The sequence below is a fragment of the Sinocyclocheilus rhinocerous genome, unplaced genomic scaffold, assembly GCF_001515625.1.
Source record: "Sinocyclocheilus rhinocerous isolate Xijiao unplaced genomic scaffold, SAMN03320098_v1.1 scaffold927, whole genome shotgun sequence".
Classification (NCBI taxonomy): Eukaryota; Metazoa; Chordata; class Actinopteri; order Cypriniformes; family Cyprinidae; genus Sinocyclocheilus; species Sinocyclocheilus rhinocerous.
The window spans coordinates 255,294-275,573 of record NW_015649229.1 but is presented as its reverse complement, the minus strand read 5'-3'; the positions used below and the strand labels follow the sequence as shown (position 1 = coordinate 275,573).

General features: G+C 35.0%; 2 protein-coding genes across 2 annotated transcripts in view; one reads left to right on the top strand and one right to left on the bottom strand.

Annotated features, from left to right (window-relative positions):
- The first annotated feature begins 1,189 nt into the window (after window positions 1-1,189).
- Window positions 1,190-16,881, top strand: LOC107710428 (structural maintenance of chromosomes protein 6-like). The gene is made up of 27 exons (XM_016515197.1): window positions 1,190-1,246; window positions 1,621-1,788; window positions 1,871-1,988; window positions 4,054-4,159; window positions 4,244-4,380; window positions 4,463-4,524; window positions 4,730-4,810; window positions 4,904-5,005; window positions 5,131-5,250; window positions 5,342-5,437; window positions 5,943-6,089; window positions 7,403-7,491; window positions 7,616-7,783; window positions 8,658-8,836; window positions 8,916-9,117; window positions 9,201-9,315; window positions 10,904-11,067; window positions 11,273-11,408; window positions 11,508-11,588; window positions 11,674-11,844; window positions 12,949-13,086; window positions 13,233-13,378; window positions 13,710-13,835; window positions 13,934-14,039; window positions 14,800-14,952; window positions 15,066-15,163; window positions 16,536-16,881. The coding sequence occupies exons 2-27, from the start codon at window positions 1,639-1,641 to the stop codon at window positions 16,606-16,608; spliced, it is 3,264 nt and encodes a 1,087-aa protein (XP_016370683.1). The 5' UTR covers window positions 1,190-1,246; window positions 1,621-1,638; the 3' UTR covers window positions 16,609-16,881.
- A 1,727-nt stretch (window positions 16,882-18,608) lies between these two features.
- The window catches only part of LOC107710412 (visinin-like protein 1), a 5,114-nt gene continuing 3,442 nt past the window's right edge, over window positions 18,609-20,280 (bottom strand). The window contains exon 2 of the mRNA XM_016515181.1: window positions 18,609-20,276. Within this exon, the coding sequence (XP_016370667.1) occupies window positions 20,079-20,276 (198 nt within the window). The 3' untranslated portion in view covers window positions 18,609-20,078. The remainder of the gene's footprint in view (window positions 20,277-20,280) is intronic.

Sequence of the window (20,280 nt, the reverse complement as noted above, 5' to 3'; positions counted from 1 at the left end):
TATTAAAGTAAATAGTGTGAATTACATCACTAATGTCATAGCATGGCAGGGCACATTGTATCGCAGTGTTACAACATACCCCATCTGCGCAACTGGAATTTAAAACTGGTTACTGTCTTCTGATAGTTAGCGAAGCATTAAAAAATAATCTAAACTGATAAATAACAGATTGGAGATTAAAATAATAGCAGCTTTGTCTCATTTTAAATGAGTAATAAAAACTGAGATGAAAAATTTACTTAAGCCAGAAATATAATTTTACTATGGTAAAATAAATGTTCAGCGATATCTTCAAAAAACTTTTGAATTTTGGTGCACTTTTTTTCTCTATATAATGTTGATATGGTAACTAGTAAATGCTGTGAATTTGGTTATGCTAGCATGTGTGGAAATATTTAAACCACGTGTGTTACAACTTACCCCGCGTTACGTTGTGCCCTGCGCTCCCCTACCTCAAACCCCGTTGCAGACCGTTGCACACCGTTTCCAGGAAACATGTCGTTCAAACCGGAAACCGTAGCAAAACGTTGCACACCGGTTTGAGCTTGAACTTGCCCCTGGTCTACGTCAGTTAAGAGTCTTTTTTCTTGGGCAACTGGTGTTTTGAAAGAGGCATAAAGTTACAAATCACGCGTTCTTCACGTGATTTGTAACTTTATGCCTCTTTCAAAACACCAGTTGCCCAAGAAAAAAGAAAAAAAAACACCAGTTGCCCCGCTCAAGTTGTCTTTTAACCGGTACATTTTAATAGGTATGATCTTGTTTAAAAACGTTATTTTTTGTTAAAAATATGGTTTACAATTAACTAATTAAAATAAACCTATACAAAAGTTTTTTTTTTTACAAAACTTTTCATTTTGTAACTGTCTTTTCCGCAACAACACAAGTTACTACTGTAAAACCGTGTTAACGTCTCATTAGCCACAACTGTCATGGACAGTTAAAAATAAAAAAATAATAATCATTATAGAAAAACTATTAACACTGTTTGTAGGAATCCACTTGTGACTGTGAGGTACTAAAATGACATTTTAGCAAAAATAAAACGGTTAATGTGGTAATTTGCGATCAGATTATTCTACAAAGGACGTTTATGGACATATTTATGCAGCATAAATAAGCACTGGTGGTCTGAAGTTTTACAATCATATTAGGAGGGTGGAGTTTGTTTGTTGTAGCTGCACGCGATCTGTCAACCAGGAAGTCCTCAATAAGACGCATTCACTTTCCAGATGCAGAGGAATGGGTAAGTACAATCATATATACATGATTAATTTAATACAACTTATGCGCTGTTAAACAGTGTGTCCGTATGCGATTCTAATGTACTTTTTAATTGGCTGTACACCTGTTCATCGATGTCAGTTGAGTTATGTCAGCGGAGCTGTTGGCATGTTCGCAAACGCATCTATTGTTCTTCTTTACGATGCAGCATCTGTGCTTATTAATGCATTTCAGTGACATTGTAAAGTAGCTTCTGACATCAAATATGAACTTTCTTGCTTAAAATATCATGTTTCATAAAACTGTGCAGAAGTTAAATAGATAAACTGTGTTTGACAGCACGTTCGAAATGCTTCCAGATACATGCGGATGTGTTTCTTTGCTCCTTTCTTCTAGGCTGGGCATCTTTCTGCCATGAATAAGAGGAAGTCTTGTGTCCACAATGTTGTAAAACCGTCTAAGACTCCTAGGACGGATGGCAAAACACATGTTCAGGATGAGGAGGAGGTTGATGAGGAGGATGAAGTCCAGCAAGATCAGTCACTCTCTAGTTCGGGCAGTTCGGTGATTTCCTGAATACATAACATAACATTACTAAATGTTGTAGTGACGGTTCTGGTTCGAATAACATCTTGTGCTGTTCCAGAGCTTGGGAGATATCGGCGTGATAGAAAGTATCACTTTGAAGAACTTTATGAGCCACCATTTGCTGGGACCTTTCAAATTTGGACCAAATGTAAACTTCATCGTTGGGAACAATGGAAGTAAGAGCTAGCAGACTTTTCTTAAATTGGATTTGAATTAATAAAACATTCATGATTTACACTATACCAGTCAAACACAGTTTTGGAACACTTGAAAGCATTTAAAATAAATTGTGCCTACACATGAGATTTTTTACAAAACTTTTTAGCCCTCCTGTTGTGTTCAAAAATGGTCTTGGGATCAAATTGAAAAACTGACCTACTTTGGCTTCCCTGCTATTTGCCAAAAATCAACACTATAAAAAACACTAAAGATTCATATAAAAATAGAAAACCTCTATTGTAGCTTGTCAGATACTAAAAAATAATTCACGTCTGTTTTTATTGTGTTATTTCTATCGTGTTAGGGGGCACAAAATATAAACATTTTTGTCACGACTACTTGTAGCAACTGTTTGTACACTGAGGTGCAAATAACTAAAATAGGTGTATAAATAGTATTTAACATTATTTGTACTTAATTTAAATAGGCTAGTATTTATTGCTATTTGTACTAAGTTCATCTTAGTTTTTATTATTTTATTTTAATATATCTTTTTCTTAAAAAATAGATAAATTATCAAATTAGTTTTTCACACTGCTTTTCAGTCTAGTAGTTGAGATCCAAAAAACTAACAACCAAAAACAACCTTTAACATACAGTATGTGACCCTGGACCACAAAACCAGTCATAAGGGTCAATTTGAGATTTATACATCATCTGAAAGCTGAATAAATAAGCTTTCCATTGATGTATGGTTTGATAGGATCGGACAATATTTGGCCGAGATGCAACTATTTGAAAATCTTGAATCTGAGGGTACAAAAAAATCAAAATATTGAGAAAATCTCCTTTAAAGTTGTCCAAATGAAGTTCTTAGCAATGCATATTACTAATCAAAAATTAAGTTTTAATATATTTACGGTAGGAAATGTACAAAATATCTTAATGGAACATAATCTTTACTTAATATCCTAATGATTTTTGTCATAAAAGAAAAATCAATAATTTTGACCCATACAATGTATTTTTGGCTATTGCTACAAATATACCCCAGCGACTTAAGACTGGTTTTGCGCTCCAGGGTCACATATTTGTTGACTGTGAAACTCAGATGGAACATAATCTTTACTTAATATCCTAATGATTTTTGTCATAAAAGAAAAATCAATAATTTTGACCCATACAATGTATTTTTGGCTATTGCTACAAATATACCCCAGCGACTTAAGACTGGTTTTGTGCTCCAGGGTCACATATTTGTTGACTGTGAAACTCAACTAGATAAAGAAAGAGTGCATTTTCCTTGCATGATTCATAAGATGAGTCACAATTTCAAGCAAAGTTGAAACTCCTACATTTCTCAATTTATTTAATTTCTCATGTATTTATATTTTAGTGTTTGACAAGTTACAATAAAGGTTTTTTTGTTTTTGTTTTTTTTTGTGCCTGACTCTGTTGTCATGCAAATTGCATGGAGAAAGTGAGGGTCAGTTTGGGAATGTATCCAGCCATTCCTGTATAAATTCCCCAAAAATATTCACAAAATTTCATGAATAAATAAATTCATGAACCAGTAGTTCAAGCAGTTTGAAAATTGAGTGTACGTCAAATTGACCCCAACACAAAAATGGCTGTTGTTCGGGTGGATTCTAATGGAAAAGTAAACGGAACACTATTCATATGCATTCTAAAATGTGCAAAATACTTAGAGTAAATGGGTCAGTGTGTCCAAACCTCTGACTGATAGTGTATAAATAAATGTTTCTTAACATTTTTGACTTCAAAAGCCCTCCTATCTAAGCTGATACACACCTCTGGTACTTCAGTTTACGAAAAATAAAACTATTTATTGAATAAACAAAAAATATGATGTCAGTTTAATGGTGTACTTCTTTATTTTGTAGCATTTTAATTTTGATTATAACTAAATTTAAATCACTGTAAGATGATTTTTAGTAGTGGGCCCTGCAGCCCTAGTTGAGAACTACAGGTATAAAAACATGAAAGTATTAACAATGTGGGTCATTACTCAAAAACAGTCTTTTCTCAATGTACCGTATGCATTTTTTATGCCAATCTAAGCTGGGAAAAGTGCCATTCTGACAGCTCTTATAGTGGGTCTTGGTGGAAAAGCAACCATAACCAACAGAGGAACATCTTTGAAGGGCTTTGTGAAATATGAAGAGAGGTTAGTATATTTTAGAATACAAAATGCAGAATCTTCATAAGATAAGATTTTTTTTGTAAGCACTCTTGATCCTTTTGTTTACAGTTTTGCAGACATTAAAGTGAAATTAAAAAACAGAGGAAACGACCCCTATAAAGGTGACATTTATGGAGACAGCATCTGCATTGAGCATCGGATCACAAGCGACGGTTGCAGGACTTGTAAAATCAAGAATAAAACTGGTAATATCATGACTTCCTCTCAGATCACAGGTAATATCAGAAACAGGACTTCCTCATATATATTTAGATCCTCTATTTTTAGGTCATGTCATTTCCACAAAGAAGGAAGAGTTAACTGCTATACTGGACCATTTCGGCATCCAGGTACTTTTGGTGGGGGAAAAAAAAGTAGACGTAAAGATATCAGCTCATATGACTTGCATGCTTTTAAGTGCAATCTTTTAGTTATTGACAAGTAATTATTTTAAAATGGAAGTTAAAAATCTAGTTGTTTTAATATGCATGTTGTATAAACCACACAAACCTGTAATCGATTTATTTCTGATTCTGGATACATTTCATATTACAGGTTGACAATCCCGTTTCAATACTCAATCAAGAAATGAGCAAACAGTTCCTGCATTCAAAAAGTGAAGCAGACAAGTACAAGGTGATTTATTTTTCATATATGCCATCAATAACTGAAGCAGTGTTGTATGGCTAACTGTTTTCACACTTTTCATATATATATATATTTTTAAAGTTTTTCATGAAAGCAACTCTTCTGGAGCAAATGAAGAGAGACTACATTCACATCAAGCAGACTAAAGCCTTGACGCGCGAACAGGTGGAAAGACAAGAGGAGGTGATGTGTGAATTCATAGTCAAGCATCTTTATTAGTGTTTCTCTTACTTAACCACTCATAATGCCTGTTTTACACAGGCAGTCAACACTAACATCACACATTGGTCATATCTTTGTACTTTTAGTGTCTTAAAGATCTCAGGCAGTTGTTTTTGCAAAAGAAAGAAAGATATGAACGCTTGTCATCGCTTGACAATATGAGACAGAATCTAGAGGACCTGAAAAAGAAGATGGCATGGTGTTTGGTACGTTATTTTAGTGCTTCTTGCAGAAGTGTGAAAAGTCGCTTGCGTTAGAGAGTCTTCGTTCAGCAGTGTCTCTGTTTGTTGGTTGTAGGTGAGAGAGAAGGAGAGGCTTGTTGAACAACTGATGGAACAAGTTGAAAAAGAAGAGTCTGATCATAAAAATGAAGAAAAGCTGCAGCTCTGTCAGGTCTGTGTGATCAACTGTATTGATCTGGACTTTTACTGGCAGAACTATGTTTTTATTATGGTATATTAAAACTGTTTTTGTGTTTTTTTTGTGTGTTTTTGAGCAAAGCTGCATTTATTTGATCAAAAATACAGAAAAAAATTGTAATATTATTGAAGTTTAAAATAACTATTTTCTCTTTGAATATATTTTTAAATTAAATATATTCCCGTGATGCAAAGCTGAATTTTCAGCACCATTACTCCAGTCTTCAGTGTCACATGATCATTCAGAAATCGTTTTAATATGCTGATTTGGACAAGCAGACATCTTTCAAAAACACTATAAATCATAATTATTATATACTTTTGAGCGCCAGTGAAAACAGGGAAGTTTTTTACAGAACAACACAACTGATAGTGTCATATATAGTTTTCAGTAGCAGTTAAACATCATTAGGTGAAGTGTGTATTGTCCAGATGTAACATTAGTAGGCATTTGACTGTAAAAATTATTTGCTTTTAAGAGCAAAGTTACCGCTGCTGAAAAGAGATTGCAGGACATTCAGAAGAAGCTTTGCTCTCTTAGAGAAGAGCAGGAGCATTTGGCAGAGGAGAGCCGTAAAATGAAGGAAGAAATTAAAGTCGAAACGAAAGCACAGAAAAATCAGGAGGTGAGATTTCTTTGTTTTCTCTTTCTGTTAGTTACTGTTACTGAAGTCAGAGTTTTTGAAGACACCTGCTCACACATGTACTTTAAAGTACCCCTATTATGGGTTATGAAAGGTAAAAAACGACTCGTTTCAATGATTCAGAATCGACTCTTTCTTTTGAGAGACAATAACTTTATACACGGTGCACTTTCAGATTTAAAACTTTGCAGGATGTTTTCATTCACTTAGAGCTGTGTTACACACTGCATGAAAGGTAATTTTCAAAAATCCATAATAGGGGCACTTTAATATCTCAAGCTATGTAATAGCTGCATTCATTTTAAATGAAGACATGCATCTCTACAGTTAGGATAAACATTTAACATTTACATGTGAGCAACATTTGCCTGTTTGTAGTGTTTTTATTATTAAAGGAATATGTCACCCAAAATTCATTCTTCTGTGGAATACAAAAAGAGACATTTTGAAGACTATTTGTGCTCCTCTTTCCCAAGCAGTGAAGGCATTAAGTGACCAGAGGTTGTCAAGCTCCACCAAAGGACAGAAAATCTGCATAAAAGAGGACGATTTAACTTTTCAAGGATTGATAACCTAAATAATGACAAAAGACCTAAAATGTAGCTTACAAATTGTATGCAGATTGTTTGTCAGCTCCAGTCATTTGCTATCTTTGAATGGAAAAGAGCAGTATGAACCATCTAATTTTCTGTTGCATGGAAGGAAGAAAATCATATGTGACCCTGGAACACAAAACCAGTCTTAAGTCGCTGAGGTATATTTGTAGCAATAGTCAAAAAAACATTGTATGGGTCAAAATTATCGATTTTTCTTTTATGCCAAAAATCATTAAGATATTAAGTAAAGATCATGTTCCATGAAGATATTTTGTAAATTTCCTACCGTAAATATATCAAAACTTTATTTTTGATTAGTAATATGCATTGCTAAGAACTTCATTTGGACAACTTTAAAGGCGATTTTCTCAATATTTTGATTTTTTTTGCACCCTCAGATTCCAGATTTTCAAATAGTTGTATCTCAACCAAATATTGTCCTATCATAAACCATACATCAATGGAAAGCTTATTTATTCAGATGATGTATAAATCTCAATTTCAAAAAATTTACCCTTATGACTGGTTTTGTGGTCCAGGGTCACATATGGGTTTTAAAAAGACCTGATGGAGAGTAAATGATCACATGGTTTTAATTTCTGGGTGAGCTACTGCTTTAAGTTAGCAGATTTTATAAAGAGGGTTCTTCTTGATTTCTAAAGAGTTTGTTTAGATTTTTAGAATGCCAGTTTTTTTTAGGTGGTTTACTTCAGCGCTGAGAATAAATTGAAACGATTAGAAAAGGAGCAATGCCTTCTTCAGGAGCGAATTCACAAAATAAGTCATGGGTGAGTCCATTTGTTGAGGGAACACCTCTAATTTTAGGCTGTTCATGTCGATAAATTGTTTAACATCATGCTGTGTGTTTGAAAATGTAATTAAAGTAACTGACTAATTTGATGACGTTTTTAGCAGTGGCAGAAGAAGCCATGAGACTGAGCAAGCACAGCATCAACAAAAAATATCTGCCTTCAAAAAGCAGCTGGAAAAGCTTGAGGAAGAGTCCAGCGCTCTGAATCAAGAGATTAAGGACAAACAACAAGCTCTGTTTAAAGGAAGAGAGGAATATGATAAACTGAGGTAAAGTCTGGCAACTTTATTTCTTATGGCAATTGACTGGACAGTGAAGAGGAAGACAGGAAAGTGGAGGGACACAAGGCGTATTCAAACATGCTTTGCCATAAACACGATGGCTTTAATATGTCGTGTGGCACGGCTTTGACTTGAAATTGACCTAAAATGAAAAAATCCACTTATTTTTTGCAGTGCCATCAAACGATTAATCGCGATTAATCGCATCCAAAATAAAAGTTTTTGTTTACATAATATATGTATGTGTACTGTGTTTATTTATTATGTATATATAAATACACACACATACAGTATATATTTTGAAAATATTTGCATGCATATGCATTTATATATTTTATTTTATATATATAATATATAAACATAACATATTTTTCTTAAATATATACATGCATGTGTTTGTATTTATATATGCATAATAAATATACACAGTACACACACATATATTATGTAAACAAAATTTTTTATTTTGGATGCGATTAATCGGGATTAATTGTTTGACAGCACTAATTTTTTGTCATGATTTTTCCTTTGTAAAGAATATTTTGCATTATGAAAACTGTTGCAAAACCAATTGTTAATGAGTAATTGTGCGAAAATTACGCTGTATTAATCGAAACTGTAAATCATCATTTGTGTGAAAATGATTTAAAAGGTGTCGGAGTTTTACTGCCTCTAGTGTTCATTTCTTTTGGAAACTGCAGTGATATGTACTTATTGGTACGTATTTCGCATCTCGCGATAAAGTGTCCCCAGGTACGTTTTTGCCATGAGACCGGGTAGACTTTAAATATACCGTAGAACCATCTGTACGTGATCTTTATTTTGATAGATTACAGTTTTAGAGTTTTTATTCATTTTTTAGCATGGAGGAAAAGAAAATCCAGGTCTCTCTGGAGTCCAAACTGAAGAGAAAAAAGCAGCTAATGGCCAGCAGATCCAACAGACTGAGACGCTTTGGCGATCACATGCCAGAGTTGTTGGAGTCCATCAACAAAGCCTTCTCTCAGGGCCGATTCATCAAGAAACCTGTGGGACCAATAGGTGAGAGTCCCTCAGTATCTTCAGATTATTCACTCAGTCTTGCAAAGAATTACTCATAATCTTTTTTAATCATCACCAGGTGCATGCATCAGCCTAAAGGATCCCAGTTTAGCCGTGGCTGTGGAGAGTTGCTTACGAGGTTTAATTAAAAGCTTTTGCTGTGATAATTACAGGGACGAAAAAGTCCTGCAAGGACTGATGTCCTCATACTTCCCCAGAGGCAACAGGCCTCAGATAATCGTGTGTCCATTCACGGACAGAGTTTACAACCTGCAAGACCGGTAAGAAATATTTGTGTCCAGAAATGGAGTCAGAGGTCTTATGAGGGTACAGTAAACATGATGTTTCTATGTGTTCTTGTCAGTGGAGTCCAGCATCCTGAGTTTCCATCTGTGCTGGACTGCCTCAATATCGAGAACCCAGTGATAACAAACTGTCTCATTGACATGAGGAGCATTGAGAGCATTCTGATTATCAAAGTAAGTTGTTAAGTAATAGTAATAAGTAAAAGCATTTATAATAATGTATAACACATCGAGTGGGGTGCAAACATCTAAATAAAAGACCTCATTTGCGTTCAGCTGATTAAGAATTGTGTAAATATATATGTTTTTTCATTATAGTTTATATGTGCAAAAATCTTTAGGGCCAGATTTACTAAACATTAGCGTTAGAGTGCAATTCAATAAAAGCAAATACCAGTGAATTGACGAGCGCAAATCTTACTAAATCGCATTGCGTGATTCATTTAAATACTCTCCTCCCATAAATTTACCAATCAAAAGGGAAACTCATACAAATGCATATTCAATAAGGTGAGTCGCAAAAATAACTCTAATTAAGCGCTAATTTCCCGCTACGTGGCTTTAGTAAATCCCGACAGTAGTTTTTTAACACCAAATGAGAGTTTGCGCTGGTGCAAGCTGATAGTAAATCTGTTTTTTTAAAGAAGTTTCTTCTGCTTACCAAGACTGCATTTATTTAATAAAAAATACAGTATAAACAGTAATATTGTGAAATATTATTACAAAGAAAAATAAAATGTCTTTTCTATTTTAATATACTTTCAATTATAATTTATTCCTGTGATGTGAAGCTGAATTTTCTTCAGCCATTTCTCCAGTCTTCAGTGTCACATGATCCTTCAGAAATCATTCTAATGATTTATTATCAATGTTGGAAACTTAATATTTGTCTGGAGGCTTAATATTTGTTTTTAGAACCGCTGATACTTTTTCATGATTCTTTGATGGTTAAAAAGTGAAAAAGAACAGCATTTGTTCAAAATAGAAAGGTTTTTGTAACAATAAACACTACCGTTAAAACGTTTCGGGTCCGTACGTTTTTATTTTATTAATTTTTATTCAATGTATTTATTATTATAATTGTATTACAATTATTTTATTTAATTCAAGTAATTAATTATTTTATTCTGCAAGGATATGTTAAACTGATAAAAAAAAAGTGATCGTAAAGACTTATACTATTACAAAGGATTTCTTTTTTAACTCTTTATTCATCAAAGAATCCTGAAAAAAAGTATCACAGTTTCCCAAAAAAATTAAATGGCACAGCCTTTTCCAATATGAATAATAAATCAGCATATGAGAATGATTTCTGAAGGATCATGTGACGCTGAAGACTGGAGTATTGATGCTGAAAATTCACAGGAATAAATTATAGTTTATGTTAAAGTATATATAAAAAGAGAAAACAATTATTTATACTGTAATAATATTTCAAAATCTATCTACACTACACTCAAAAGTTTGGGATCAGTAAGACTTGTAATGTTTTTTTAATGAAGTCTCTTATGCTCATCAAAGCTGCATTTATTTGATCGAAAATACAGAAAAAAACTGTAATCTTGCAAAATGTTATCACAATATAAAATAATGGTTTCTATTTTAATGTCCTTTAAAGTATAATTAGTATAAGTATAATAATAAAAACATTACAAGTCTTACTGATCCCAAACTTTTGAGCGGTAGTGTAGATATTTAATTTTTAGATATTATTTCAATATTTAAAATGTTTTAATTTTATATTGTTTTTGTTTTAAAACAGGAGAACGCTCGTGCGAGGAAGGTCATGCAGGGGTCGAGACCCCCAAAGAATTGTCGTGAGGCCTTCACTGCAGATGGTGATCAGGTCTACACCAATCGCTATTACACAACTGAACGTGAAGTACTGGCCCAATATCTTGGTGGAGACCCAGAGGCAGAAATACGGCAAGTGTAATCTTCACAAATACTGAATAATATTCTTTCATCAAGCAATTTGTCTCTGATTGTACCTGGAGCAAGTTAAAGTTAAAGATTTTACTCATGGCACAGTGATGATAATTCATGCAAACCCTTGTGGAGCCCAATTCTTTAAGGCATGATCAGAGGCAATTATGCTTGAATATATGTGTTCATCTCTACTGATTTACAGTCTAGTGGAGTCAGAGCTGGAGAACAATCAGGCTCAGCTTTCACGGTTCCAGCTTCACTTGGGCTCTGTGAAGGAAGACATTCAGTTCATGGAGGAGAAGCTGCGTAGTGTCATCATGGCCTGCAAAAAGAATCAGGTATTGAACTGCACAGGCTACACCATCATATAGTCTATATTCGTGTCCAAACATATCTGAATACAGTAGTTGATGCTGGCTTTAATTGTTCTTTTTTAGGAAAGTATAAACAAGGTTAAAGCTTCCATAACCGAACTTAAGAACATTGAAGAGGCGCATGCTGAAGACATAAGCTCCCTGGTGAGTTCTCTATGAATTTTACCAGGCAAACGTTGATGTTTATTGTTTCGTGACATGGAATAATAGGCGATTGTCAAATGTACAGGAAGAAGAAGCACAAGAAAATGAACAGAAGATCGAATCGGAGAGGAAAAACGTGAAAGAGGCTCAGGATGAGTTAAAGAAACATGAGAGAGTGCTTATGAATATTAATCAGAAATATAAAGATGTGAAAAATAAAATGGAGCAACTCTCAGATGAGACAGAACAACTGAAGGTGAGAGACTGCGCTGGACGATCAGTATACAATGCAACGCTCAGATTAAATATTTTACATTTGCGATTTAAATATTTACATTTTTTGTTTTCTTAAAAAAACTGTCAGTGGTATCAATTACCGGTACTACAGGATTCCCACAATCATGGAAAACTTGAAAATTTTAGAATTGTCATTTTATGCTATATTATATACAGTGGGTACGGAAAAGTATTCAGACCCCCTTAAATTTTTCACTCTTTGTTATATTGCAGCCATTTGCTAAAATCATTTAAGTTAATTTTTTTTCCTCATTAATGTACACACAGCACCCCATATTGACAGAAAAACACAGAATTGTTGACATTTTTGCAGATTTATTAAAAAAGAAAAACTGAAATATCACACGGTCCTAAGTATTCAGACCCTTTGCAGTGACACTCATATATTTAAACAAAGAGTACAAAGAGTGAAAAATTTAAGGGGGTCTGAATACTTTCCGTACCCACTGTATATATATATTTTTTTTTTTTGTTTGTTTGTTTGTTTTTTTTGCTCACCAAGCCTGTATTTATTTGATCTGAAATACAGCAAAAACAGTAATATTGTGAAATATTTTTTACTATTTATAATAACCGCTTTCTATTTGGATACATTTTGAGATGTAATTTATTCCTGTGATCAAGTATAAAAATAAAATAAGGTAATGATAAAGACATTTATAATGTTACAAAAGATTTCTGTTTCAGATAAATGCTGTTCTGAACTTTATGTTTATCAAAGAAATCTGAAAAAATTCTACTCAGCTCTTTTCAACATGATGATAATAACAATAAATATTTTTTAACCAGCAAAGAATATTAGAATGATTTCTGAAGGATCATGTGACTGGAGAATTGATGCTAAAAATTCAGCTTTGAAATCACAGAAATAAATTACATTTGAAAATATATTCAAATAGAAAACTGTTATTTTAAATTGTAAAAATATTTCAAAATGTTACTGTTTTTGTTGTACTTTGGATCAAATAAAATTCGGCTTGGTGAGCAGAAAAGACTTTGCACTTGCAAAAAATGCACACACACATATATAGTGTTTATTGAAAGATGGATTTGTCTTGAATAGGAGGAGCACGTTAAGGCAGAGGCTGTGTGCAGTAAACTTGATCAAACCTTGAAGATCTTGGAGAAGAAACTTGAGGATCATCAGGCTACTGTTCAGGCCATGAAAGATGATCTGTCTCTCAGAGAGGAATTAACACAGGTAATCACTCCTTTACGCTTTTCATATCATATATTGTAATATATACAATTCCTTATCATAAGAAAATATGCATATTGTTTTCATCCAAAGAGCAGTATGGTGAAATATTGGACTTGCTCATTGTTTGTAAATGGCTTGCTTTGTAGGATTGTGAAGCCAAAGCCAAAGAGATCTGTCCTGTGCGACAGCAGGTAGATCAGAGTGCCAAAAGTATTGATGCCGAAATCACACGCCTGCGACAAAAGATCAGTACAGAAGAGAGCAGCCATGGCGACAAGGAACAAGTTATCAGGTATGCACAGCTTTTTTTATTTAATTTTATTTAATTTTATTTTTAAGAAGTAGTTTAGACCTAGCGCAGTTGTTATTTTATATTATTTTGTATTCTTTTTTTATTTTAGTTTTAAGGAGATAGTATTGACTGATAGCTCATTTCATGTGATATTTTCTTTTATTTTTTTAATTATATTTCATTAATTTAATAAAAACATTTTCACTAATTTTGACTCATAGCTCAGTTTGGGAAGTAGCATGTTGGAGAATTAAAAAGCATATATGCGAAGCCTGTATTTTTTTTTTTGACATAGAACTGAAATAAACCACTGAAGAATGTATTTTTCCAGAGAGTACGCAGAGGCTCACAGTAATTACAAAAGCAAATCCAGTCAGCTGAGGGATCTCAGGAAGTTTATTGATCGCCTCGACCACATCATGATTGACCGTCAGGACCGATACAAATCAATGCGACGGTAACTTAGTATAACACCGTTAATCACAGTTGGATGTTTCTATTTAAAAGATTGCCACTCCTGTTCTTTAAGTTTGAACAAAGGAATTGTGTTTTCAGGTCACTTTCTGTGAGATGCAAGCTGTACTTCATCAAGTTCATGATGGAGCTGAAATGCTGTGGCTCTATAATGTTTGATCACATCAATGAAACTCTGTCCATTTCTGTAAGTTACGTTTGGCAGCAAGTTATATTCTGACTTCAGTTTGCTCAAATGTTTGACTGAATCAATTAATGGGATGAATCCGATGAAAATATCTCTTGGGTCATATAATATCTTGAAAATGTTTTGATCAAGGCTGCATTTATTTGATCATAAACAGTTAAATTAGTAATATTGTGAAATATTATTACAATTAAAATAACATTTTTTTTAGTTGAATATACTTTAAGATGTTATTTATTCCTGTGATGCAAAGCTGAAGTTTCATTACCATTACTCTAGTTTTCAGTGTCACAGGATCCTTCAGAAATCATTCTAATATGCTGATTTATATTTTAAGGATTCTGATGTATACCTAGCGTTAAGTGAGTACACAATTATAGTGTGAGTAAAAACTTCGTGACCTAATGGTTAGTGAGTCGGGACTCATAACCCGAAGGTTGTGGGTTCGAGTCTCGTACCGGCAGGGATTGTAGGTGGGGGGAGTGAATGTACAGCGCTCTCTCCCACCTTCAATACCACGACTGAGGTGCCCTTGAGCAAGGCACCGAACCCCCAACTGCTCCCCGGGCGCCGCAGCAAAAAATTGGCTGCCCACTGCTCCGGGTGTGTGTGTGTTCACTGCTGTGTGTGTGCACTTTAGATGGGATAATTGCAGAGCACTAATTCCGAGTATGGGTCACCATACTCAGCCACATGTGTCACTTTCACTTTCACAACATCCTGGGTTCTTTTGTGATGTATGTTACTTGTTTCGGCTCAGGTGAAACCCCCCGGTCAGGAAAAAAACAACGTCAATGACATGCGTTCCCTCTCGGGAGGCGAGCGCTCCTTCTCCACTGTCTGCTTCATTCTGGCACTCTGGGAGATTACCGAGTCGCCCTTCCGGTGCCTGGACGAGTTTGATGTCTACATGGTATGTACTCTTGCCTATGTGATGACTTTATTGAGGACATTTGACATGTCAAACATTAGTATTTTACATATAAAGTATTTCATGTGTTTAATAAGCTCTTTTGTCTTTTTAAGGACATGCATAATCGCAGCATTTCAATGAACATGCTTGTGGCACTTTCAGAAGATCAACATCAGCGACAGTTCATCTTCATCACCCCTCAGTCCACCAGGTAGAAAAATAAAAGTTTTTACATGTTTTATGGTGAAACTCACTGAAACATGTCTGATTGACCCTAGTGGGGGGGGCTAAAATGTATATTTACATACCCTGCAATTGTACATTTGGTATACTTAAAGTATGCTAAATGTGAACAACTAATTTTGGACTTAATGCACTTTAATTGTGCAGAAATAGTGCTGAGGACCAACTAAAGATACGCTTAAGTATATTTGATTTTGCTAAAGTGGAACTATTGCAAGTATACTTGAAATATCTTGCATGTAAAGACTGATATTATACAGAGATCATACAATCATTAATGGTGATATTAAAACACATTTTAGGCAAAATATTAAGAAATGTGCATTGTGCAAAAAAGAAATACTCCAAATAAAGTTTCATTTTATTTCAGTGAGTCTCAAGTAATATGTCAATTTGAATGTCTATTTGAAGTATACTTTATAGTTTGTATAGTATAGTTGTATAGTATAGTTTGAAATAAACGTATTTTAAATTATGGCATAATTTTTTTTGTTTTTTACTATGGGATATTTCACACCAAAAGCAAAACAAAAATTATAAAGTTAACATTTTTTGTAAATGAACGTCATCTCCATCCCGCAGCGTTCAAATTTTTGTTTGAAATTTAAAAACATCATAAATAAAGTGTTTTCTGACATTTTTATAAAAAATACAAAATTTTTAAAGGAATTAAAATATATTAAAGACAGTTTAAGACAAGTACAAATCATAGGTGTTTAAAAATGAGAATATCATCATACAAAAAGACTTTAATGTATGATGCCCGTTTTAGGACCTTTGCTGTGTTTGCATTGTGATAATTAAAGACATTTTTCCTCAGATTTTCATTACTGTAATCTGGACACTTGTTGTAAATTTCCTTTTTTTTTAATGCAAATCTGCATACATTCAGTAAAACAAAATGTATCATTATGTATACTTATAATTTTGTGCTGAAATATGACTAAACTCTTGAAAGTTTTTGTGTGAGATACCAGATGTTACTCAGAGTAACAGCATTCATTTCCTGTCCTCACAATCACATTTATTCAGGAAGGAAATGCAAACGGTTTGTAGACCACACTCCCCAAAGCAGGTTTCTTAATGACTTGCTGAACTAGTGCTTAGTTATTTAGTTTGCAGACATTAGTTAATCAAATGCATAATTGTAAACCAAGTAAAAGCGTATTAGTCCCGTAATGAGAACATTTTCTTTGAAGTGTCGATTTTTGCCCAGGGTCTTGTTTGTTAAGCTGTTAAGTCAATTAGAGATCCAAAACACTGTCTCCTTGCACAGCACTGAATTATAGAGTTAATGTTTTTGGATATAGACATTGATGTTTCTTTGCATTATCTTTCAGCCATCTGCCTAATAGTTCCCACATTAAGATCCACCAGCTTCAGGATCCAGAGAGAGAAGCGGAGGAGGAGTGAGATGTGTGTTAGGTACGGACATTGCCTGGAGAGACTGTACTGAAAGTGTGTAAAGTTTATATGTCTGTACAGTTTATTATGCATTTGCTTTTATTTAATTTTAAAGAAGTTTTATGGTTCTAGTTCCTCTGCAAAGGATGTTTCAAAAGCACAAAGCTTGCGCCTAATTTGTGTTATTGTGAAGTCCACACCATTTCATCAAGTTCATGTGGTCTTTTAAGAAAGAAAAAGGAGGCTCAAGGAATAGTTCACCCAAAAATGAAAATTTGCTGGAAATGTACTCCGTCTCAGGCCGTCCAATAAGTAGATGAGTTTGTTTCGTCATCAGAACAGATTTGGAGAAATTTTGCTTCACATCACTTGCTCACCAATGGATCCTCTGCAGTGAATGGGTGCCGCCAGTAATCCACACAACTCCAGTAACATCAATTAACAATTGCAAAGTGAGAAGTTGTGTGTTTGTGGGAAACAAACACATTAAGACATTTTTAACTTCAAACTTAGCTTCAGCTAAAATATGAGTCCTCTGTACATACAGTAATATTGATTTCTTTAGTGAGAGTAGACTACAATGCCGGCTGTAATGCCTCACAGACTGCAAGTACGTTTTCATATTTAAAGAATTTGCCACTGATGATTCAAACACGAGTTTTGAGCAGTGTAGAGTAGCGCTTGTTGTTTGTCATTTCTCTGATCACAAATGCAGACATGCTTTTATGTTCACGCGGCACGACGCAACTCGTAAAAAGACAGTATTCTTTTATAGTAAGGCGTTATAATCCGTAATTATGTCCCCACTGGATGCAACAAAACACATTAAGACATTTTTAACTTCAAACTTAGCTTCAGCTAAAATATGAGTCCTCTGTACATACAGTAATATTGATTTCTTTAGTGAAAAAGTCTGAATCAGGAGAGAAACATACACTGATCAAGCACAGTTTACAAATGAAAACAGTTCTAAACAAATATGTTGGTGGATTTTAACATGAGAGGACAACAGGGGATGGGCTTTCTCACTGAAGGAAGCGTTATTATGGATTACGGACACGTATTTTGAACAGAAGTGACGGTTTGAACTTTGTTTGTCGTTTCTCCGATCACAAATGCAGACATTGGGTTTGTTTACGCGGCGCGATAGGCAACGCGTAAAAAGACTGTATAAGTCATTATAATCAGTACGTAATTATGTCCCCACTGGATGCAACAAATGCCTCCTTTATAATAGGTTTTATTGGTTTTGTCTCACCGCGCCGGGACAGGGCATCACAGTATGGTAAGGGGCGTAACATTTCCGTCACACGCTTGAGGTATTCGGCCAATCACAACGCACTGGATAGCTGGCCAATCAGAGCACACCTCGCTTTTCAGACCGATGAGCTTTGTAAAAATCGATGCGTTTCAGAAAGGCGGGGCATAGAGGAGAAACAGTAATAATGTACAGGATGTGGAAAATAATGTGTTTTTTTTTACCTTAAACTGCATAAACGCATTGCATTACACCAAATACACAAAATAATGTTCTTTTTTAGCAACGTCATATGACCCCTTTAAAACACCCTAATGATGGATTTGTTTCTTATAAACACACAGCTTTTTTCTTCGAGATATTAATTGATAGATTCATTGACTGAAGTGGTGTGGATCACTTGTGGACTATTGTGATGTTTTCATCAGCTGTTTGGACTCTCATTCTGACGGCACCCATTCACTGCAGAGGATCCATTGGTGAGCGAGTGATGCAATTTCCCCAAATCTGTTCTGATGAAGAAATAAACTAATCTACATCTTGGATGTCCTGCGGGTGAGTAACTTTCCATTTTGGGGTAAAATATTCCTTTCAGTTTCCAACCGTTAGCACCTGCTCATGGCGGTTTCAGTATGTTCAGAATTGGTATTTGTCCGTTTGAACCAGCATCCTCTGTAATAAACCACAATGCTCTTCTTAGATATCATTAACCATCTGATTTGTGCTCACACACGACCAAGCACCTGCATTCTGAAAACAACCCATAGATAGTTTATTGATTTTAATCACAATGTCGTCAGTGCAACCATTACATACCGAGTTGAAGACATGCCACAAATAAAACACAAACCTCTTATTACACAATTAAAGGACTGCTTCAATTTGGCTTTACCGTAGTAGGTACAAATATTTACAGGGCAAACATATACACTATTTATCGGGCAGTTGCATTTTACAAAGATGTGCCTTGTTCTCCACAAAAGGGACTGACACCATCCTGAATGTCACAAGATGTGAAAGTAGGAGATCTGGAATGCCATATTTTTAAAGTCTCAGGAGAACATAACATATGGAGGAAGGATAAAAAATGTAGAGAATAACATAACGAGGGTAATTGAAAAGTTGCTTCTGAGGGATGCAGCTAAAAACCATGGGTACTGGAGTAGAAATACTGTTTTACAAAAAACGGTTGAATAAAAATGCTGCACACTAAGAGTAAACGTGTACCAAACCCATTTAGGATAAGGTTTTGTCGTAAAACCAGGGGAAGCGGATCCTTTACCAAATGCCCTCCAGGGAAAATTTGCTTAAAATGTTATATTGCCCTTTCTGTATTACTAAAACGAATTCACAGGCAACCATTCATGCATGTGCGCAAAGTAAAACAAGAGCCTAACGCAATAAGAATGATGTCAGCGGTGGTCTTTTTAACGTTAAGAAAAAGAAAGGTCGGTTTTAGACTGGTTATACTGGTTATTAGGTCCTCGTGTCAGTGCAAAATAGGGTGAAATCAGCAGATGCAAATCATGACAGAGGCGGGGCTGGAACGTGTGCCTTACAGAGAGCTTTTACCACACACATGGTACGTCTTTAAGAGGAAGCATGCACCCGAGGGAGGACATCTAATGGATAGATGAGGAACGAATGTAAATCTCACATATTAGCATTGTTATTGATACTAGCATTTATATAAGGCCTCCCTTGTATTATTCGTCAAGGTTGCCGAAATGAAGAGAGAGTAGCTTTTTACACTTAGGACATGCATGCAAATAACGTACATTTATATTCTCAAGTACAAGCACGTTTGGAAGGAGGGCTGCACAAACCTCTCCGCCCTCCTAAATTTCGAGTATTGAAGTTCGACAGACTGATTTCATCGTAACATTTAGTGTGACGCGCTTCGGTTCCCAAACGACTGCGTGAAGTACGGCAGTCAACGTAGTGCGTGTGATCGGAAGTATTGCGGCTAGAAATGAAATACGGCGGAGCACTTCACTGACGATGGATGCGTGAAAACAACTGGACTCGTTTGATTTACACATCTCACATTGTTGCATGTTGGAAATTAAACGGATATACTCTAAACTCTTTAGCAGTTAACGTTCTCATGCATACTAGTTGTTCGATCACAAGAAGAAAGTTCGTTTAAAAGTAGTCCAAACATGTTACTCTTGTGGAAATGAGAGTGGAAACAGATAACTCGTTCAGTCCGGAGCATGCCTCACTTCTGCATGTCGCACTGCAAGAGCAGTACGATGGACGGGTCGCTCTTGGCGGCTTCTTTGAACTCGTCTAGTGAGATCTGGTCGTCGTTGTTTTTATCCATCTTGCTGAAGATCCGATCCACTCTCTGCTGTGGTGTCAGACCGTCCTCGTTCATCTTCATCATTATCACCGTGCCCACCATTTTATAAATAGCCTTC

Coding starts and splice junctions, on each gene's coding strand:
- LOC107710428 (XM_016515197.1), top strand. CDS start 1,639: ATGAATAAGAGGAAGTCTTGTGTCCACAATGTTGTAAAACCGTCTAAG. Junction 9,316..10,903: donor AGAGCATTCTGATTATCAAA/GTAAGTTGTTAA, acceptor GTTTTAAAACAG/GAGAACGCTCGTGCGAGGAA. Junction 11,589..11,673: donor CTGAAGACATAAGCTCCCTG/GTGAGTTCTCTA, acceptor TCAAATGTACAG/GAAGAAGAAGCACAAGAAAA.